This window comes from Urocitellus parryii, chromosome 8 (genome assembly GCF_045843805.1).
Source record: "Urocitellus parryii isolate mUroPar1 chromosome 8, mUroPar1.hap1, whole genome shotgun sequence".
Taxonomy (NCBI): domain Eukaryota; kingdom Metazoa; phylum Chordata; class Mammalia; order Rodentia; family Sciuridae; genus Urocitellus; species Urocitellus parryii.
The window spans coordinates 44,098,742-44,117,979 of NC_135538.1; the positions used below are offsets into that span (position 1 = coordinate 44,098,742).

Sequence of the window (19,238 nt, forward strand, 5' to 3'; positions counted from 1 at the left end):
CTGCTACATCGATGTTCATAGCAGCTCAATTCACGATAGCAAGACTGTGGAACCAGCCTAGATGCCCTTCAATAGATGAATGGATAAAAAAAATGTGGCATTTATACACTATGGAGTATTACTCTGCATTAAAAAATGACAAAATTATAGAATTTGGAGGGAAATGGATGGCATTAGAGCAGATTATGCTAAGTGAAGCTAGTCAATCTTTAAAAAACAAATACCAAATGACTCCTTTGATATAAGGGGTGTAAACAAGGACAGGGTAGGGACGAAGAGCTTGAGAAGAATATTTACAGTAAACAGGGATGAGAGGTGGGAGGGAAAGGGAGTGAGAAGGGAAATTGCATGGAAATGGAAGGCGATCCTCAGGGTTATACAAAATGTCATATAAGAGGTAAGGAAGGGTAAGTCAAGAGAATACAAATGGAAGACATGATTTACAGTAGAAGGGGTAGAGAGAGAAAAGGGGAGGGGAGGGGAGGGGAGGGGAGGGGGGATAGTAGACAATAGGACAGACAGCAGAATACATCAGACACTAGAAAGGCAATATGTCAATCAATGGAAGGGTAACTGATGTGATACAGCAATTTGTATACGGGGTAAAAGCGGGAGTTCATAATCCACTTGAATCAAACCGTGTAATATGATGTATTAAGAACTATGTAATGTTATGAACGACCAATAAAAAAAAAAAAAAAGAAAAAAAAAAACTTGACTTAAACATGTCATTGAAAATGGAAGAGAAACCTTAAAGAAAAATCGCACACAATTAAATGGTATACTTTGGTAAAAGAGAAGAAAATGTTAAAGTTGACTTGGGATTTAGCCAGGGCACTGAAGAGGAGTCCATAATTTAAGATCAGCTACTTATTTGGGGTGGGGAGAGGGAGTGGGAAGCTGCATTTTAGTTGTATTGATTTTATAATGACCAATATTTTTAGAATTTTTTACAGTCAGTAGGAAAGAGCAATGACTACGCTAAGAAATGGAGCATCAAAGTAAATGCTCTTCATCAGGAGCAGTTAAAACCCTGTTTTTATTAGGGTTTATTGCTGACTGCTTTGTGATTTCTATACCAGTGCTGCATAGTATGGTAGGTACTTGCCACAGTGGCTATATAGCACTTGAAATAAAGCTCATCAGATCTAAGTGTAAAACATACTATGTATCACAAAATTGTCAAAAAAATGAATGTTTTGCTAGTATTTTTGTACAGTTACATGCTTAAAAGGTAATTCTTGAACATATTAGGTTAAATACCATGACTAAAGTAATTCTACCTTCTTTTTTTACTTTTTTTTTCATGTGACTACTAAAAATTTAAAATTGCACACATGACTCACATTTGTGGCTCTCAATGATATTTTTATTAGATAATTCCAATCTAAACTATCCAGATCCTGAAACTGTGGGGTTGGTTTGGACTTAGAGCTCAGTACTCATTCTGCTGTTCCTTCTCTTTGTTTATGTTGGCAATGAAAATATCCTTGCTCTTTAGAAATAGTATTTGCGCATATAAGAAAAACAATTCCTCGGTTTTTAGACACCTTTTCTTAAGTGCTTAAGTTTTTAAACAAGAAAAAGTACTCCCTTTCTTTTCCTCTCTCTCTTCCAGGGATTAAATCCAGACCTTGGGTATGCTGGTAAGCACTTTCTCACTGAGCTGCATCCCCAGCCCAGAAGCATTACCTTTTCATGGAAGTATAAAAGGAAGCAGAATTTGACATAAGGGACCTGGAATAGTCATCTCTTCCCAATAGTCAGAGGTCTTGGTCAGTACCCTGAGGAACAGAAGCTGAGCAAGAAGATTTTTAATCTTCTGTGCCTAGAATTGGGAGAGCAAAAAACTATGTAGGGTTTCACTTGAGCTCTAAGAAGAGATGACTGGAGGAAGGGAAAGGGAAGTCAAAGGCAATAGAGGCAAAAAAGGTAGAAGGAGATCACTTGTTGCTGGGGGATGAAAAGCCAATAGCTGATAAGACTTAATTTCACTCTCTCAGAAAATGTGAAGTGACAACCTCAAAAATGGAAAGTTATACTCCATGTATGTATGATATGTTAAAATACATTATACTGTAAAAAGAACTAAATAGAACTAAAAAGAACAAATAAAAAACTAAAAAGAAAATGTGGAGTGGAATTGGTCTACCAAAACCTATCCCAAATCCATTATTCTTCCTCATTTCTACTTCAGTTCCTTGCTCAAAGTTAATTTGTAGTATTTTCCTTAGTAAATGTGAAAGTGTGTCCTTAATTTATCTTCAGTGAAAAAAAAATGTCATTATTTCAGCTACGTTATATCCTCTTTCACTAGACTTAACGTGGTTTGTATTCTTCCTCCTGAATCTTTTTTTTCTTTGAAGATGCTAAACAGCTTTCTGAATCAATCTGAAAGTATTTCATTATTAATTTTTAATTTTCCATGCCAAAGCCTCCTCCCTTTTTAGAATTGTTCAGTTCTTAAATTGGTACATTTAAGAGATGGAACTTCAAAATCTATATAACTAGCTTTAAAATACAGGCAGTCAGCTAATGAGGACTGAACATGTGGCTTTTCTGTGATGCAGGACATGCCTTCCCAGGTGCTGGTGCCCATGATCACACTCAAGAAATACATTAGAGCAGTAATAATAATCAATCAGCTTAATTCATTCCTACATCATATAAGATACTAAAAAGAAATTATTTTGCATGCAAGGTTTCAATCAATCTATAATTGTGAAGCTTAGACTGAGTCTCTGAGAAAAATGTTAAGAATAACCTGACACAAGGGCTGGGGTTGTGGCTCAGTGGTAGAGTGCTTGCCTAGCACGTGTGAGGCACTGGGTTCAATTCTCAGCATTATATGTAAATGAATAAATAAATAACAGTCCATTGACAACTAAACAACTACTAAAAAAGAGAATTACCTGACACAGTAGCTTTTTTCCACCTAAATTTTATTCATTCATATCTTCTTCACTATTTTAGTTTAAATATTGAACAATGGTACATAAATTTTTATTTTTTGCTTTAGGAGAATTATTAGAGCTGTGAAATCTTATTTCTAAATCTTAGATTTGTTAATTGCTTTCCTCTAAGTATTAGTATACTTGAAATTAACATTAGAAAAATGTTAAAAATTAAGAAACTATGGTATTACATGCTAAAAAATGAATTAGGAATTTTTTTAAGCTTTAAAATTTTATTTGCATTGCAGTGTATCAATATTGTCTCAAGGAAGTAAGAAGTTTAACAAATAACACATCTTTTGTCAGTAATGAGAATTTTAATTTATTTATCTTTTATTCAAACTAGAATTGATGAAAATTAAGCAATAATTATGAAAGTCATGCATATATATTCCCGTGGCATATCGTCTATGTATAAAGCATTAGTTGTGCTTTAAATTTAGCCCCATAACAATGGAACACCTTTGATAATACAGTAGTATGGTGATTCTGGTAAGTATAACTAGTCCCCAGAGTACCTCATTTCCCACTAACAAATTTCAGTCTCACTTTAGAGGTCTTTGTGACAAGCTCCAGGCTTTTTAAGCAATTTTAGTCTTGGTCCATCACCCCATATTTGTTTGTCTTTTTGTCTTTGTTTTTGTTTTTAAATCCCTGTGTTGAGGCTGGGCACTGTGGCATCTGCATGTAATCCCAGCAGTTCAGAAGGCTGAGGTTGGAAGATCATAAGTTCAAAGCCAGCCTTAGCAACTTAACAAGGCTCTGTCTCAAAATTTTTAAAAAGGCAGGAGAGGGGGATGCTTGGGAATATGGCCCAGGGGTTAAGTGTCCCTGGGTTCAATCCCTGATGCAGGAAGGAAGGAAGGAGGGAGGAAGGAAGGAATGAAGGAAGGAACGAAGGAATGAACGAAGTCAGTCCTGAAATCTAGGGTAGGAATTGCTTCTAATCTTCTTTTCATGCATTTATCTGTTTATTAAAAATTGAGTGCCTCTTGGTATGCTAGGCACTATGTCAGACCAGTCAGTACTGTGGGGTCAGAGTGGTCTTTGCCTTCTTGGTGCTCAAGGTCTAGAAAGGAAAACAGCTGTTAAATTTCAACTGTGGTATATGAATGCCGCAGGCGGCTCGCCGGCCGCGGGTCGAGCGGGCTAGCTGAGCCCCGTTCCTGCCGCTGCTATCGCCGAGCACTGCCTGCTGCACCCCTGCTGAGCGCTTCCCTGCTGGGCTGTCAGTGCACTGCCTGCCGCACCCCTGCTGAGCGCTTCCCTGCTGGGCTGTCAGTGCACGCGGGCTTGCAATCTTGCAACCCGGTTGGGCACAAAAACACAAGCCAGTCAAACTGAGACAAAGTTTTATTTTGTGAGAGGCCGTGTGCGTCCCCTAACAAGTGGGTCCACCACGTGTGTGTTCTACCTGGGGGGGGGGGCTCCACTTCCCCCGGAACACCCTCCTACCATCCTTTCCCAACCAATGGGAACTCTCCCATTACAAGAGTGACATGAGTAACCTGAGTCCCAAAACGGGCCTAGATAAACAGCAGGAGTCCAATTACCATATGAATGTGAATTGCTGGCTGGGAGTCACTAAACCCAAAGGTGCCTGTATCAATATTTTTGCTGTGGCTCCTAACATATGAACATGTGTAATGTGAAGACCTGACCTAGCATGAGAATTGGGGGAAGGCTTCTCTGAATGCAGGATTATTTATCTGAGGCCTAAAAGGAAAAAAATCAGGACAAGAGGAGAGGAAAAGCACATTTTGAGCAGAGGAGACAGTGTATGTGAAGGCCCTCAGGCAGCCCAGGCAACACCTTTGTTCTCCAGAGTAGAGAGCTGAGTGGTGGGAAGGCAGGCAGGGTCAGATGGTCTGGGGCTTTGTTTGCCTTTTTAGAGATTTCGGACTTTATCCAAAGAGCAATGAAGAACAGTCAAGAGGTTTTAAGCAGGAGTGTGAAATATTCAAATACTGTCCTTTCAAAACTACAGTTTGGAGAACAGGTTAGAGAAGGACAAAATTGGAGTCATTAGTGAATGTTGCTTCCCACTTGGTAACCTTTCTGTGTTCAGATTTATATATTCCAGACAACCATTTAGTATATGTAGTGTACTCAGTATTCATTTCCCAGAGGTTACATTTCTAGGTCTTAGAATCTGTTGACTTTTGCCAACAGGATTTTTTTTTCTCTTTCTCTCTGTGTCTCTCTGTGTGTATGTCTCCCCGCCCCACACACACACACATATATCCATTTCTTTTTCCTAAATAACATTTCTTTTTAGTTATCTAGAATTTTTTCTGTTGCTTCTGTTAATTGTGGGAAAGGAGAGTAGTAAAATAGAGCAGTGCAATCTAACTGGATGTTTTAGGTCCACATGATTCACTTAGTCTTTAGTAAGCATTTATTGATCATTTACTCAGTGTCAGGCTCCTACTTATGTATTTGGGATGCAAAGCATGAGGATAGGTTTTCTGTCCTCAAAAGGTTATAATTTAGTGGATTTCAATATTTATAGACCAACATTAAGTTTAATAGCTTTAAAATTATTTTCAATTTTTCTTCTTACTTATCTGAAATTCTGATTATATTCATCCTTCAAGAATAGAAATCCTGAAATAAATTTAGTAAGTTTTCTATGTTGGAATCTCTGAGTGCTCTCAGTCAGTTGAAGAAAAATCTCTTGAAGCCCTTTCGCTCACTCAAAAATTAACAACAAACTTAAAAAGCTTTAAAACAAATTGGCTATTATATAGGGCATCAGTTTTGGTTAACACAGATCTTGCTGCTTAGTTTCCTGGCCAGGAGTTTTTCTCTACCACACAGTCCCAGCTATTGCCAACCAGTATCTCCACCAGAGGCCTAAAAGCAATAGGTCTATCTGGTCATGGACTGGAACCTCTAAAATTGAGAGGCAAAATAAACTTTTTGTTTTTATAAGTTAATTATCTAAAGTAGTTTGTTCCAGTGATGGAAGGCTAACACACTTGATTTTATAGGTTTGTAACTGGAAACATTTGTCTCAGCTCACTCATTATCTGATTTAAATGATATTTAGATTTTAGACTTTAGGGTTTATGCTGGAATAAGGTTAAGTCTTCTGGAGATAATAACATGTAATAACCATGTTTTGCATATGAGAAGGACATGAATATATTGGACCAGATTGAATGTCTATGTCCCCCACCAATCCATATGTTCAAACCTAACCCCCTATTTAATGGTGATTAGGAAGAAGAGCCTTTGATAGTTGACTAGGTCATGAAGGGGAACCTTACAAAGAGAACTAGAAGTGTTCCCCTGGCCCTTTTATCACATGAAGATACAATAATAGGGCAGCTATATATGAACCAGGGAGTAGGAACCCACCAGATACCAAATCTGTGGGCATCTTGAACTTGGACTTCGTAGCCTCCTAGACTGTGTGAAATAAGTATTTGTTGTTTAAGCCACCCAGACTATAGTAATCTATTTTAGTTTAAACCTAAAACTATAAATGTCAGCTCAAAGGAATATTGAATAAACTAAAATCTCATATGCAAAAATGATCCTATTTAAGGACACACCCCCATGATGTCCCACTGGGTCCCACCTCCCAAAGGGACTACCATCTCTCAAGAATACCAAGCTAAGACCAATCCTTTAACACATTGGCCTTTGGGGGATGTTCAGTATCCAAACTATGTAGCACCAAGGAAGTTTGTGTTCCCAAAATACAATGATGGGACAGGAGCAGGATAGATATTCTGTTCCAAAAGGGATAAATAGGAAAGAAAGGAGTAATGAATCCCAAATAAGTCCAAACTACAAGGCTGACTTCATGAGATCTTAAGGCTTGAAAATAATCTTTTGGCTTAATACTCTGCCTTCAAGGCTCACTGGAGGGGAAGTCCTACCTTCTGTCACACTGGGCTGGAATCCTGCCTTTTGAACACACTAGATTTGGCACTTCTGCCCCTGTAACTGCCAAACAGCAGTTAAGTCCCCAAGGCTTCAGGTGATCCCACCCCATGTCCTTGGATAGTTTCTCCCCCACAGCTTTTTGGAAATTGTCTGGTCTGTTGAAAATGAGGCAGTGATCCCTTCTTTTGAAACCAAGGATGCAGCCCTGCTGATCTCTGAACCACCCTCAGGGTCTGTCATCATCTTTATTTTTTTCCCAAAGAGTAGTGTCTGCTGAGGTAACTCATCAGGCCCATGATTCACACCTACACTAATCTCTTTATTAAACAGTTGCTCTTCTAAATACACTCTTATTTTTGTGATGTGGATAAGCTGAGAGTTTTCCAAATCTTTACATGCTAATTTCTTTTTTCTTTTGGAACCAGGAATTGAACTCAGGGGTGCTTAACCACTGAGCCACATTCCCAGCCCTCAGTTTTTTACTTTAAGACAGAGTCTTGGGGCTGGGGTTGTGGCTCAGTGGTAGAGTGCTCACCTAGCACGTGCGAGGCACTGGGTTCAATCCTCAGCACCACATAAAAATAAATAAAATAAAGGTATTATGTCCAACTACAACTAAAAAAATATTTTAAAAAATAAAAGACAGAGCCTTGCCAAGTTGCTTAGGGTGTCACTAAATTACTCAGGCTAATTGGGAAATTGCAATCCTCCTACCTCAGCCTCCTGAGTCACCAGGATTACATGGTGCCCAGTCATTCCTTTCCCCTTGCATTTTTCCATAAAGGAGCCAACCAAGACCTTTAGAACTTTGCTTAGAAATTGCTTCAGCTAAATATCCAATTTCTTCACTTTAAGTTATAAGACTCTAGTACATGAGCACAATTTAGCCAACTTCTTTGCCTCTTTATAACAAGGATTCTCTTTCCTCAGTTTTCAATACCATGTTCTTTATTTCTGAGAATTTATCAGAATGACCTTCACAATACATATTTCTACCAACAATTTTCTCAGGATTCTCAGGTATTCTCTAGAAAGATTAAGGCTTTTTCTGTATTTACCCTCTTTACTTTTTGAGCCCTTACCAGAATCACTTTTAAAGATTTGCTCATATCAAAGTAGGTTTTTTCCTAGCATGCAGCTAAAAACTGTTTCTCCTCTTATTACCAAGTTCTAAGCCTTTTCCACATTTTCAGTGTTAGAGTAGCACCCTTATCTCTTAGTATAAATTTCCTGTCTAAGCTTGGGCTGTAATAATAGTCTGGGTTGCTTTAAATATAAATTTGTTTCTCATAGTTCTGGAAGCTGGGAAGACAAAGTTCATGAGACTAACAGATTTAGTGTCTGGGGAAGGATCACTTCTTGATTCCTTGACAGCCATCTTCTCAGTGTGTTCTCACATGGTATGTGAAGGACTGCAGGAATCCTCTGGGGCTCTTTCTAAGGGCACTAAGCCCACTCTGGAAGGCTCTGCCCTCATGATTGAAAAATCTACCAGACCCTACTTCCTGATGCCATCATGTTAGATTTTAGGGTTTCAACATATGAGTTTGGGGGGTGGGAGACACAAATAGTCTATAACACTTGGGATCTCAACTAGTCTTATGATTTAAATACTGTCTGTGTCAATGACTTGCAAGTTAAATCTCTAGGCATGACCTCTTCCCTCAAGTCAAATTCACTTGGATGACAAATTGGCATCTCAAACTTAGCATGTCTGACTCAGAAATATTGATTTTCACCCCCACCCACTCTCCCAGCATCTTAATTTATTGGCACTGTTTGTTGTTCAAAATAAAACTTAAAGAGTAATGTCTTATTTCTCTTTGCTTTGTTTTACATGTAACGTCTCAATCCTCTTTATTCTACCTCCAAATATACCCCAGTTCTATCTTCTTCCTTCTTCTCTAGTAAACTCTAGTCCAAGCCACTGTTACAGTGGCCTTCCTCCCCTTTCTCCCCAGTTTCACTTTTATGTTAGTCAGGTCATGCTGTTTACCCTGCTGATGATCCTCAGGGCAACTACTTGGTCAGGCTCTTAGTCCTCCATTGTACCACTTGAACTGCACTTCACAGACATGCTCCCCTCTTCATGCCCAGCTCACTGCCTACTTGGGGTCTTTGTCCTAGCTGAACTGTTTGCCTAAAACACTCATTCCCAAGGTTTTCTCCTGTCTGCTTCTGCAGGGACACCTAGTTTCAATGTGACTTCTTCCAAAAGGTTTTTCTTTACTACCAACCCAATATTATCTCCAGTTATTTTCTATCATAGTTGGCAGCTCAGTGGTAGCGTGCTCGCCTAGCATGCACAAGGCACTGGGTCCGATCCTCAGTACCACGTAAAAATAAAATAAAGATATTTGGCCCACCTAAAATTAAAAAATAAAAAAGTCATATTTATAATTTTTCATATCATTTATCATATTTATTTTGGGTTATATGTTTGTTGTTTGTTTTACCTGGCTCTTTATCTCACTCAGCACTTATGATATTTTCTGAAATATAGTAGTAATCTAATATTATTAAATAAAAACACAAATCTCACTTCACTTTTATATTAACCAATTGTAGTAACATTGCTGCCCAACAACACTGTGGTAGTGTCTTTATGTAAGCTGACCCCTGAGATCATAACTTAGCATCATACCTACATCATACCTACATAAGAATGAAAAATAAAATCTACCTCATAATAACACACTTTTTAGATTGACTTCTAGTTCTAGAACATTGATTCTGAGAAATACAAAGAGGTAAAAAATATTACAGCTGAAGATCCCTCCAATTTTCTTAAGTTTTATCAAGTCTGGAAAGATTAAATTTCTTATTATTATACAAATGAGTGTTTAAGTATAAAGAAAATTAATGTAACTAACAAAATAATAAGATAGTTGATAAACTGTGTAATCAAATAGGAAGTATCTTTTTCTCACCTTATTTTTTTAACTCTAGTAAACTATACCCTGAAATATGTTAAACTAAACTATTAGCAAAAGTTATTTTCCATGTAAAAGTTATCTTCAGTTTGTGATGCCTTAAGGAATATGTAAAAAATAATAATTATAGTCTATCTGAAAATTTGATGTGTTCAGAGTAAAAACTACCATTTTACAGAAATTTTTTTTATGTGTGCTGGGGTCAAACCCAGGGCCTTGTGTGTGCTAGTCAAGCACTCTACCAATAAGCTACATCCCCAGCCTTTAAAGGAACTTTTAAATTTAAATTAGTCAGATAAATCAAAAAATATTACTTTGTATTTTGGAAACACTTTGTATTTTGTAAAAGTAAACAAGTGAGCAATTGAAAATGAAATCACATTTCTCGCTATATTTGAAGGGAAAAAGATATTGCTTTTTCCAATGATTTATCACTTAAAATTTCAATGAGCTTCTGAAGAAATGGAAATAATTTTGCCAAATATCGCTTAGAAAATGAATAAAAATATATAAAAGCATCTCAACTTCTATTCCTCTCAAGTACAAAAGCAGATTATTATTAAATCTTCACATTTTTAATGATTATCTCATGTTTATTTCTGGCCCCAAAATAGTCATTCAGGTTAGTATTGTGATTCTTCTTGTTTCTCCCTGGAGAAATCCTTCCTGAATCTCTAGTCGTGCTTGGTGTAATGCTTTCAGTGGTCAGATTTTAAATGTCTGGGAAGAATTCACAGCAATAATAGCCTTTCTAGGTTCTTCAGTAACCATCATCTTTTAAACTGAATTCTGGTTTGCATGTTTTAGCCTTTAATATTTTGCATAGGTAAGTCCGCCAGCCCCACAATCAATCATACAGTTTAAGAAACTGTAGATAATTTAGAATGTGTCTTAAAATTCTTTTTGTCTAACTTCTCTCTCAGAACTGTTTTCAGCTTATTTTTTTCTTGAACGTATTATAATTAATGTTCTGTGTTTTACTCTCCCTTTTTATTCCACTTTCTTTCGCTTAGTTGATTTCTGAATGTTTCCCTTTATTCCTGTGATCTTTTCTTCATAGCGGCATTCTCTGGGTGAAGCTTTGCATAAATCTATCAACAATGTAAGTGAGCGGCACTTACAATTTATACACAAGGGCATGTTGCACTTTTGATTTTGCATAAATGACATCACTGCTTTAAAGCTTTAACTTAAGTAAAAATTTGGAATTCAATAGAAAATGCTTTGTTATATGGATACTAATTGCTTTTAACTTTCAGCCACTCATTTATGTATGTACATACATCTACCACATTGTATTAAAAACACAATTTAGTAATAAAGTCAAACAAGATCTTAGCTCTCAAACATAAAATTCATTCTTTAATGTTAACTTTGAAAGATATAGCAATATTTTTTAAACTATTAACTAGTGGATTATCATAAATATGGAAATGAATATAAATATTTATTTATTTTTGTTAATCTTTTTTTTAAAAAAAGTGGTGTTAGTGCACTTTTTATTTAAAAGGATCAGGAAGTTATGAAGGCTCATGAGGTTTAGAACGTAGTTTACATAATTTTATAATTACTAACAGAAATACATTTTCACACACTGAAACCTTCAGTTCACCAAAAAAAAACAAAAAAGTTTTATTTTCATACCAAACCCACATTTAACTTGTCCTTTAAAATAACAGAGTTATCTTTGAATACTTTTCTTGATATCCTAGAGCAGTGGACTCAGTATACTTTTCTGTAGAAGACCAAATGGTAAATACTTGTGGCTCTGTGGGTCGCTACTTGACTGCAGTTGTAGCATGAAACACTCACAGATTATGTATCAACCTGTTGGTATGACTGTGTTCCGGTACAACTTAATTTATGAAACAGGCTCTAGTTTACCAATCCTTTCCTGGAGAGATCAAAGCTTCAAGTCTAGAGATGTCCTGTGAAGTCTAATCTTCAAATCTAGAGAATAACCTACCCTCTCTGCACGCTATGTCTATCCAGCCTCCCATGTAAAAGTTAAGCACCTGGCAAAAGGTTTTTTTCTACATATGTCATCTTTTTAAGCAAGTGATTATTGATACATACATCTCTTCTTTATAGATGCTTTCTAAATAGTTTTAGTTCTGAATGAGAATGTGATTGGTAACACATTCTACAAGTATCTCTAGGAAATTATGAAGCATTATTGTGGTTCTTAATTGATAAATTCAGTTTACAAGTCTTTAAAAAAACAAAAATTATAAATTTTTTGAACCAAATTTTTTTTCAGAATGATTATTTTGCAAACTTATTTTTCTTAAGTAGATTCTTCAGTAATAGCAAATTAGAGGTTTAAAAGGAATTGAAGTATTTAAGCACCTTTAAGTGTTACACATGAGCATTTACATAAGTCATTGATGTATTAATATTCTTTTGTGTATTACCATATCCTCTACTAAGCCTAGGTTGGCAATTTCTGTGTTAATGTATATATTTGAAAGCATCTAACTAAATATTAATGCCTAAATTAATAAGGACAATTTTATCCTAGTTATTTTACTAAAGGGAGGTACTTAACCTTTTTTAAGATGGGGATTTCCATTTAATCCCATAACAAACTCGAAAGTTCATTTAACTAGAAAGAAAGAAAAGGGGAGAGACAAGGAACAGTAATTGCCATAAGAAATGTGTATAGTCATTCAAAATAATGGGTAAGGGGTAGCCAGGCATGGTGGCCCATTTCTGTAAATTCAGGCCAGCTTGGGTAACATAAACTTTGTCTCCAAAATAACAATTAAGCAAAATGGGGCATATCTACATACCATGTGTACCCTATGAATGTTATTGTAAGGAAGAGGAAAAACTACAAGCATAAATTCACTGGCCTTCCTAAAGGAAAATCACCAAATATCATTAAATAATCCTTGATCATACTAATTTTGAGGAAGCTACACAGAATTGGCTCTGTGAGAACCACTCTATTTACACCTGCAGGTCAGGACCTTCATGACTTCACATCTGAAGTCATATTTACTTCTCTGATACAGATGGAAGGTCTGCCACCATCAGCAGCTCTAGAGGTATCTGTTTCCTCTGCTTTGGACAATAAATGCCGATCTTGTTGAAGTATGCCCCATGACCACCAAGAAACTTCTGTGTAGAAGACAGAGCCAATATTTTGTCAGATTGTGGTAGATACAGTCTCTACATTTAGTGAAATCATCTATTAGTTTACACATGATGCAGCAAAAGAAACCAGGCAGTTTTATCAAGGCAGACACCAGGAGTTAAAATCTACAGAGATACATAACAAGTGTTATAACTCATTTCCTCTTGGGATTGGGACAAGGAATGGGAATGAAGAGACTTTACTTCTTATTTTATATACTTCCATATTTTTTAGTTTTTCCCACAATAAATGCTTTTTACTTTTGTAATTAGGAATAAAAATATGCTGCACTGCCTGGCCCCAATTGCAGATTAAATCATAATCTCAAGGGGTCAGAGTCTAGCAACTGTGTTTATTAAACCTGATACGCCAGGTTTGAGAACACAGAATACAGATATTACCTTAAGACATACTTTATTTTTTAGAACAAATTGTATACTTTTTGTATTCTTTGATTTTCTGCTGTAAGACTGATTTGTAGGGGGCCACCAACATTGCATCAAAAAACAAACATTGTAGTGTACAATGAATCAAAATGTATTCTGCTGTCATATATACCTAATAGTTAATTTTTAAAAACCAAAGGTTGTAGATTAAATGTACAAAATTAATAACAACTTCCCATGTTAACATTCTACATATCCAGTACTTCAGATTTGATGTTTCAGTTTTATTTTGAGGGCGTTCTACAAGTACCGTACTGAGGTACAGAACCCTTGTGAGTTAACCCTTGTCTCTCTTTTTTTTTAAAAAGTATCCATATATTTTAAATTCTAATTATTTTATTGTAACAATTTTACAGAATTCTGTCTTCTGTACTATATTTTCGAAGAGACAGCAACACTTGATTTTAAGAAAGATAATAGTATTTAAGTGGTAGAAGTCAGAAGGGGGCAGTTACTGCCAGTGTAGTTTTAAATGTGAAAAATATCTGATATTTATTAATCAGTAGAAAATATTACATAATTTATATCTAAATTGCTGTGGTAAGAGTTTAAAAAATAAGAGCTAATTTTTTTCTGAAATAAAGATTATGTTTTATTTATTTAAAATGGATAAGAATATTAAAATTTTGAAGCTGTAACAAATGTGTAGAAATGATCTACCTAATTTGAATATATTATACAATTCAAAGCATCTACTACTTCTTATTAATTAACAAATGCCTTTCTATGTATCGTATAATTCTACAATGAAAGTACTAATCTAGATTATTGCCCAAATCTTTTGATGGAAAGTTAAATCTTTGTTCTTGGTTGTTTTGAATTAAAGAAGTTTTATATTAATATGTACTTCCATAAAATGTATTAAACCCAGCTGCTTAAATTATAGCTATAAAATATTAGATCATTTTACATTGCTTTACTCATTGTCTTTTAAAATGCCATGTAATTTTTATGCTGAATAAAGGCTGATTTATGTATTGTGATTCTACTAATTTATTTATTAAAGATAAATGAGTTTTGATGCTTCATTGCATGATTTAGGCTTTCTGCATATCATTCACATTTCTGTCGTGAGCATGAATTAAAAAATTTTAGATTGCCTTATTATTTTGGTATGCTTTTCAAAATTAAGAATACAAAAATAAGTATATTTAAATATTAAACTGCATGATAATGTCTTCTGCATATAGCTTATATTATTTTCTTGAGTATAGATTTAAAGACTAATTATACATCCTAAGTTGGAAATTATTATTTTGGAGTTCTTTCAAGGTAAAGTATATTATAATACAGTAAAATATTTAAGCATATTTTAACTGGAGAAGTTTAAAACTGGTTAGATTTTAAATGCATGGCTATTATATGTTACTGTGATATTTCATTCATTCATTTTAATGTCATATTTCTTCAAAAGTTTTTTCTTAAATATTGTAGTCAGATTAACACAATTTGACACTATTATAGTCAAAGTGACACAATGGAAGATTATTGACTCAGTGAACTTTTAAAGTAGATATTGCAGAAAACAAAATATGTACATGCTGTGAAATGGTTGACTTCCTAACTGACCTAAGTGCACACTCAATTAGAGGGTAGGATTCAGATTCATTGCCTGCCCAAATGGTGCTTGTGTGCAAAAAAGAAAATTATGCCAATTCTTTTGGGGTGGACACTATCTGTACCAGGGCAGACACTTGGAGAGCAGAATGCTAGGTCTATTTTAGTCCCCACTTAGTCACGTGCTGATAAATATCTTTGAGAACATCAACCATAATCTCACATAAAATGAACACTTTTCCCACCTTTCCCACATATACTCTAACCAGTTCTTACTAGAGATAACTAGGCATCACCATGGGTTGCACACCTGGAAATGACTAATACTGAACTTGGGAAGAGAATGGATAGAGTTGCTTTTTCTACTTCAAGAACCAGCTGGCTGGGAAGAGAATTGCTCTACTATTCACACATCAGCATTCAAAAACATTTTTGTTGCCTCTTCTCTTTTTATTGTATTTTATATAATTCTATAATTTTTATATGATCATTATATTTTATTTTCTCTAGGATGTCCTTAATATTTTTTTCATCCTGATTATCCTTGCATAAAATGGTGAGAAGTCACATGGAATAATTCTTACTCTATAAGTATGGCCTTAAATGCAGCTGTGCATTCTCATGTTATTTTCACATTTGTAGGACTCATTTCAGACTCTAAACCATGGGTTCTGGAGCCATTGAGAGGAATGGGGAGTTGCATTACCTAGATTCACAGCCTTGCAATTCCCTCTTGGCTCTAAACATAAAATAACCTCTGAAATCTTATATTTGCATAGAAATTAATGAGTAGAATTCCTAAACTTTGAACAGATACAGTCACTTCTTTGGAAATAAAATTATAACATTGAATATCTATGCCAGTTGTATCATTTCTCACCAGTGCTTGACTGTTTCCATAAAAGCATATGCTAACTTTTACAATTAATCCTGATTTATAATTTTATCCAAAACCCTTCCTAATGATCCACCTAAGCTCACTGCAGTCTATGACTGTTTCCTGCTGATTTAAAGGAAGACAGCCACTTGCCTTTGGCATTTCCAGTTCCAGTGGGTTTTCTTTCCTCCTTTCTTGCTTTGCATTTCTGGTGAGACCCGACCCTTTCTCTGCCTTTTCTTGTAAGATATGTGAGGTAACTTACATCTGCCATCTGGCAATGAAAGGAAGGTCTTTCCCATTATACAAACTCACTTTAAAGTTTCCTCTTTCCTTGGCTTTCTTGGCCATGGAAACAGCTTTACTATACATAAACACATAGGATGTCTTAAGATATTTATGGAACTTATGGCTTTTTATCTGGTTCCCCTAAATTCTTGTTCTCAGACTTTTAGAGTATGGTTGAGTTACATTGTTTCAAGTTTAGTAGTCTTACATGAGAATATAAATAGATCAAATTACATGGTTTCATCAAATGCATATATGAATATGTACAATATATACATATATGATTTTTATTCTTAAAAATATTTCATTTTAAGTATATTAAAACTTCCAAACAATGCTAACATATTAGGACTGATGTTTGTTTTCAAAAGGAGTAACAAATCAGTTTTCCATAGTGAAACAAAAGCACCTGATGTTAATGTAAAAATATAATTCTAGGATTAAGGGATGTTTGTTTGTTATGATACTAGGGATTGAACTGCCCTGGCACTGGCACTGAGCTACATCCACAGCCTACCCTGGCCCCTACTTTTTTTCTTTTTTTAAGACAGAGTCTTGCTAACTTGCTGAGGATGGTCTCAAATTATGATCCTCTTGCCTCAACCTCCCAAGGGACTGTGTGACTATGCCTGGCATGTTTGTGATTGTTTTTTTAAAAAAGCTTAAAGGCTTGCAAATCATTTGAATTAAATCAAAATGCAAAAATTTCAAAAATGAAATTCAAAACAATGTTTAAAACAATGATTCTAAATTATAAGCTGACAAATCTTTTAAGGAGTAGGTCTTTAATTCTCAAACAATTTTAGCTTATTTATTGAATTGTTTATGTCAGAAGCACCAGCCCTTTTTATTTTTTATTTTGAGATAGGGTCTCACTAAATTGCTTAGGGCATTGCTGAGTTGCTGAGGTTGGCTTAGAACTTGTAGTCCTCCTCCTCAGCCTCCAGAGCTGCTGGGATTACAGGCATGCACCACTGTGCCTGGCTTCAGGAGCTGTTCTAGATGACTCTGTAGTAACACAGTTCTAACACAGTGGTGAGGTGTAGATGCAAACACATGACAGAGCTAGGATTTTAGCTCAGTCCATAAAGCTTAACTATTTTACTTTACTTCTTCACAAATAATTGCACTTAACTTTTCATATTATCTCCTTGAAATGACCATGACCTTATAAATATGTTATTTCATATTACTAATTTTTATTATGTTGCAGCAGGGGTGTTCATTAAATTTCTAAATATAGGCTATCATGTTCCTTAGATAGTTTACAAACAAGACATCTACTGAAAATAGAATTTTAAATGAAGATAGCTCAGGATTAGATTTTACTATAAAGCATTTTAAACTTAAGAGAATTATTTTATAAAATGTTTTTGAAATGCTTTCAGCAATGAAAGGAAATGAGATTAGCAATGTGTGAGATATGCCTTGTATTTATTCTTCATTGTATGCCATTCTGTGGTGTAGATTTCTCTGCTGAAACAGAATCTGGAAATTCAGCTTTCCCAGTCTCAAACTTCTTTGCAACAACTGCAAGCCCAGTTTACACAAGAACGACAAAGACTTACCCAAGAGCTTGAAGAATTAGAGGAACAACATCAGCAGAGGCATAAATCCTTAAAAGAAGCGCATGTTCTCGCATTTCAAACCATGGAAGAAGAAAAGGAAAAGGAACAAAGAGTAAGTTTAATATGACATATGTTCAAACATAATTAACCTTCAAATTCTTAAGAATTTTTTTTTGCCCCAAGGCATTATGTATTATTTTTATTTAAATAAATTTTCCAATGGGGAGGAAGAGCATGAGAAGAAGATCACCATTAAACAGGGTCAAGAGGGGGGAGGGAAAGAAAGAGAGAAGGGAAATTGCATGGTAAAGGAAGGAGACTCTCATTGTTATACAAAATTACATATAAAAGGAAGTGAGGGGAAAGGGGAAAAAAAACAACAGAGAGAAATGAATTACAGTAGATGGGGTAGAGAGAGAAGATGGGAGGGGAGGGGAGGGGAGAGGAGGGGGGATAGTAGAGGATAGGAAGGGCAGCAGAATACAACAGACACTAGTATGGCAGTATGTAAAAAAGTGGCTGTAAAACTGATGTGAATCTGCAATATGTATACCGGGTAAAAATGGGAGTTCATAATCTGCTTGAATCAAATGTATGAAATATGATATGTTAAGAGCTTTGTAATGTTTTGAACAACTAATAATAAAAAAAAGAAAAAAGAAATAAATAAATTTTCCAGGATGTGACTTCCTATGATTATCAGAATGATTAAACATATACACTAATCAAACACTACACTAGACTAGATTGGGGCCAACATTTTATTTGTTTGTGATCATAATGCTAAAACTCATACACTCTCTACTTTGTTATATATTGTGATTTTTTAAAAAGCTAAAGAAGAAATAAATTCAATTAACCTTTTTAGCATGGTTCTGCTAAATATAACAATTCTAATCATTTAGTACTCTTTGTATTTGTAATAGTCTTCCCTCAAATTTTTAATTTTTGTCTTATGTCTACAAAAAATAAGGGTATCCAAAGGATTTATGTTTTTTATCCCACCCAGTTTATCTTCACATTCCTTTTTTCCCCATGTACAAAAAAATTCATAAATAGAGAAATTGGAAACATTTCAAAATATTATAATTTCCTTATTTTTATCCAAAGGTTCTATGAAAAGTAGTGTGACACCAACAACTCAGACAGAAGGGATTTAAATCAAGTTGATACATTATTATATTAATCATATTACATGTCTGAATCTTCATGTATCCACTACTCAGTTTTGTGTTAAAATATTAGTTTGAAATAGTCTTAGTCTAACTTGTTTTAATTTAATTTCCTAACACTATGTTTTTCAATTTCTTTCAAGGACCTTATTTTAATGAAGACAAAGATTTGACAGAAGAATAGAGTTTAGATAGATTGTTTCTTAATTTTTTGACAGATACAAGCACTACTTTTTAAAATTTTTTTTGTAGATGTATATGGACAGCATGCTTTTATTTTGTTTATTTTTATGTGGTGCTGAGGATCGAACCCAATGCCTCACACATGCAAGGCAAGTGCTGTGACACTGAGCTACAGCCCCAGCCCACAAGCACTATTTTAAGAAATGATATGTTACAAAAAGAGG

At 35.0% G+C, this 19,238-nt stretch overlaps 1 protein-coding gene across 3 annotated transcripts in view; it reads left to right on the forward strand.

Annotated features, from left to right (window-relative positions):
• Positions 1-19,238, forward strand: part of Fam184a (family with sequence similarity 184 member A) — a 132,096-nt gene that overhangs the window by 85,155 nt on the left and 27,703 nt on the right. For all 3 annotated transcript variants that reach the window (XM_026394081.2, XM_077802095.1, XM_077802096.1), the window contains one exon: positions 17,559-17,771. In XM_026394081.2, coding sequence (XP_026249866.2) covers positions 17,559-17,771 — 213 coding nt within the window. The remainder of the gene's footprint in view (positions 1-17,558; positions 17,772-19,238) is intronic.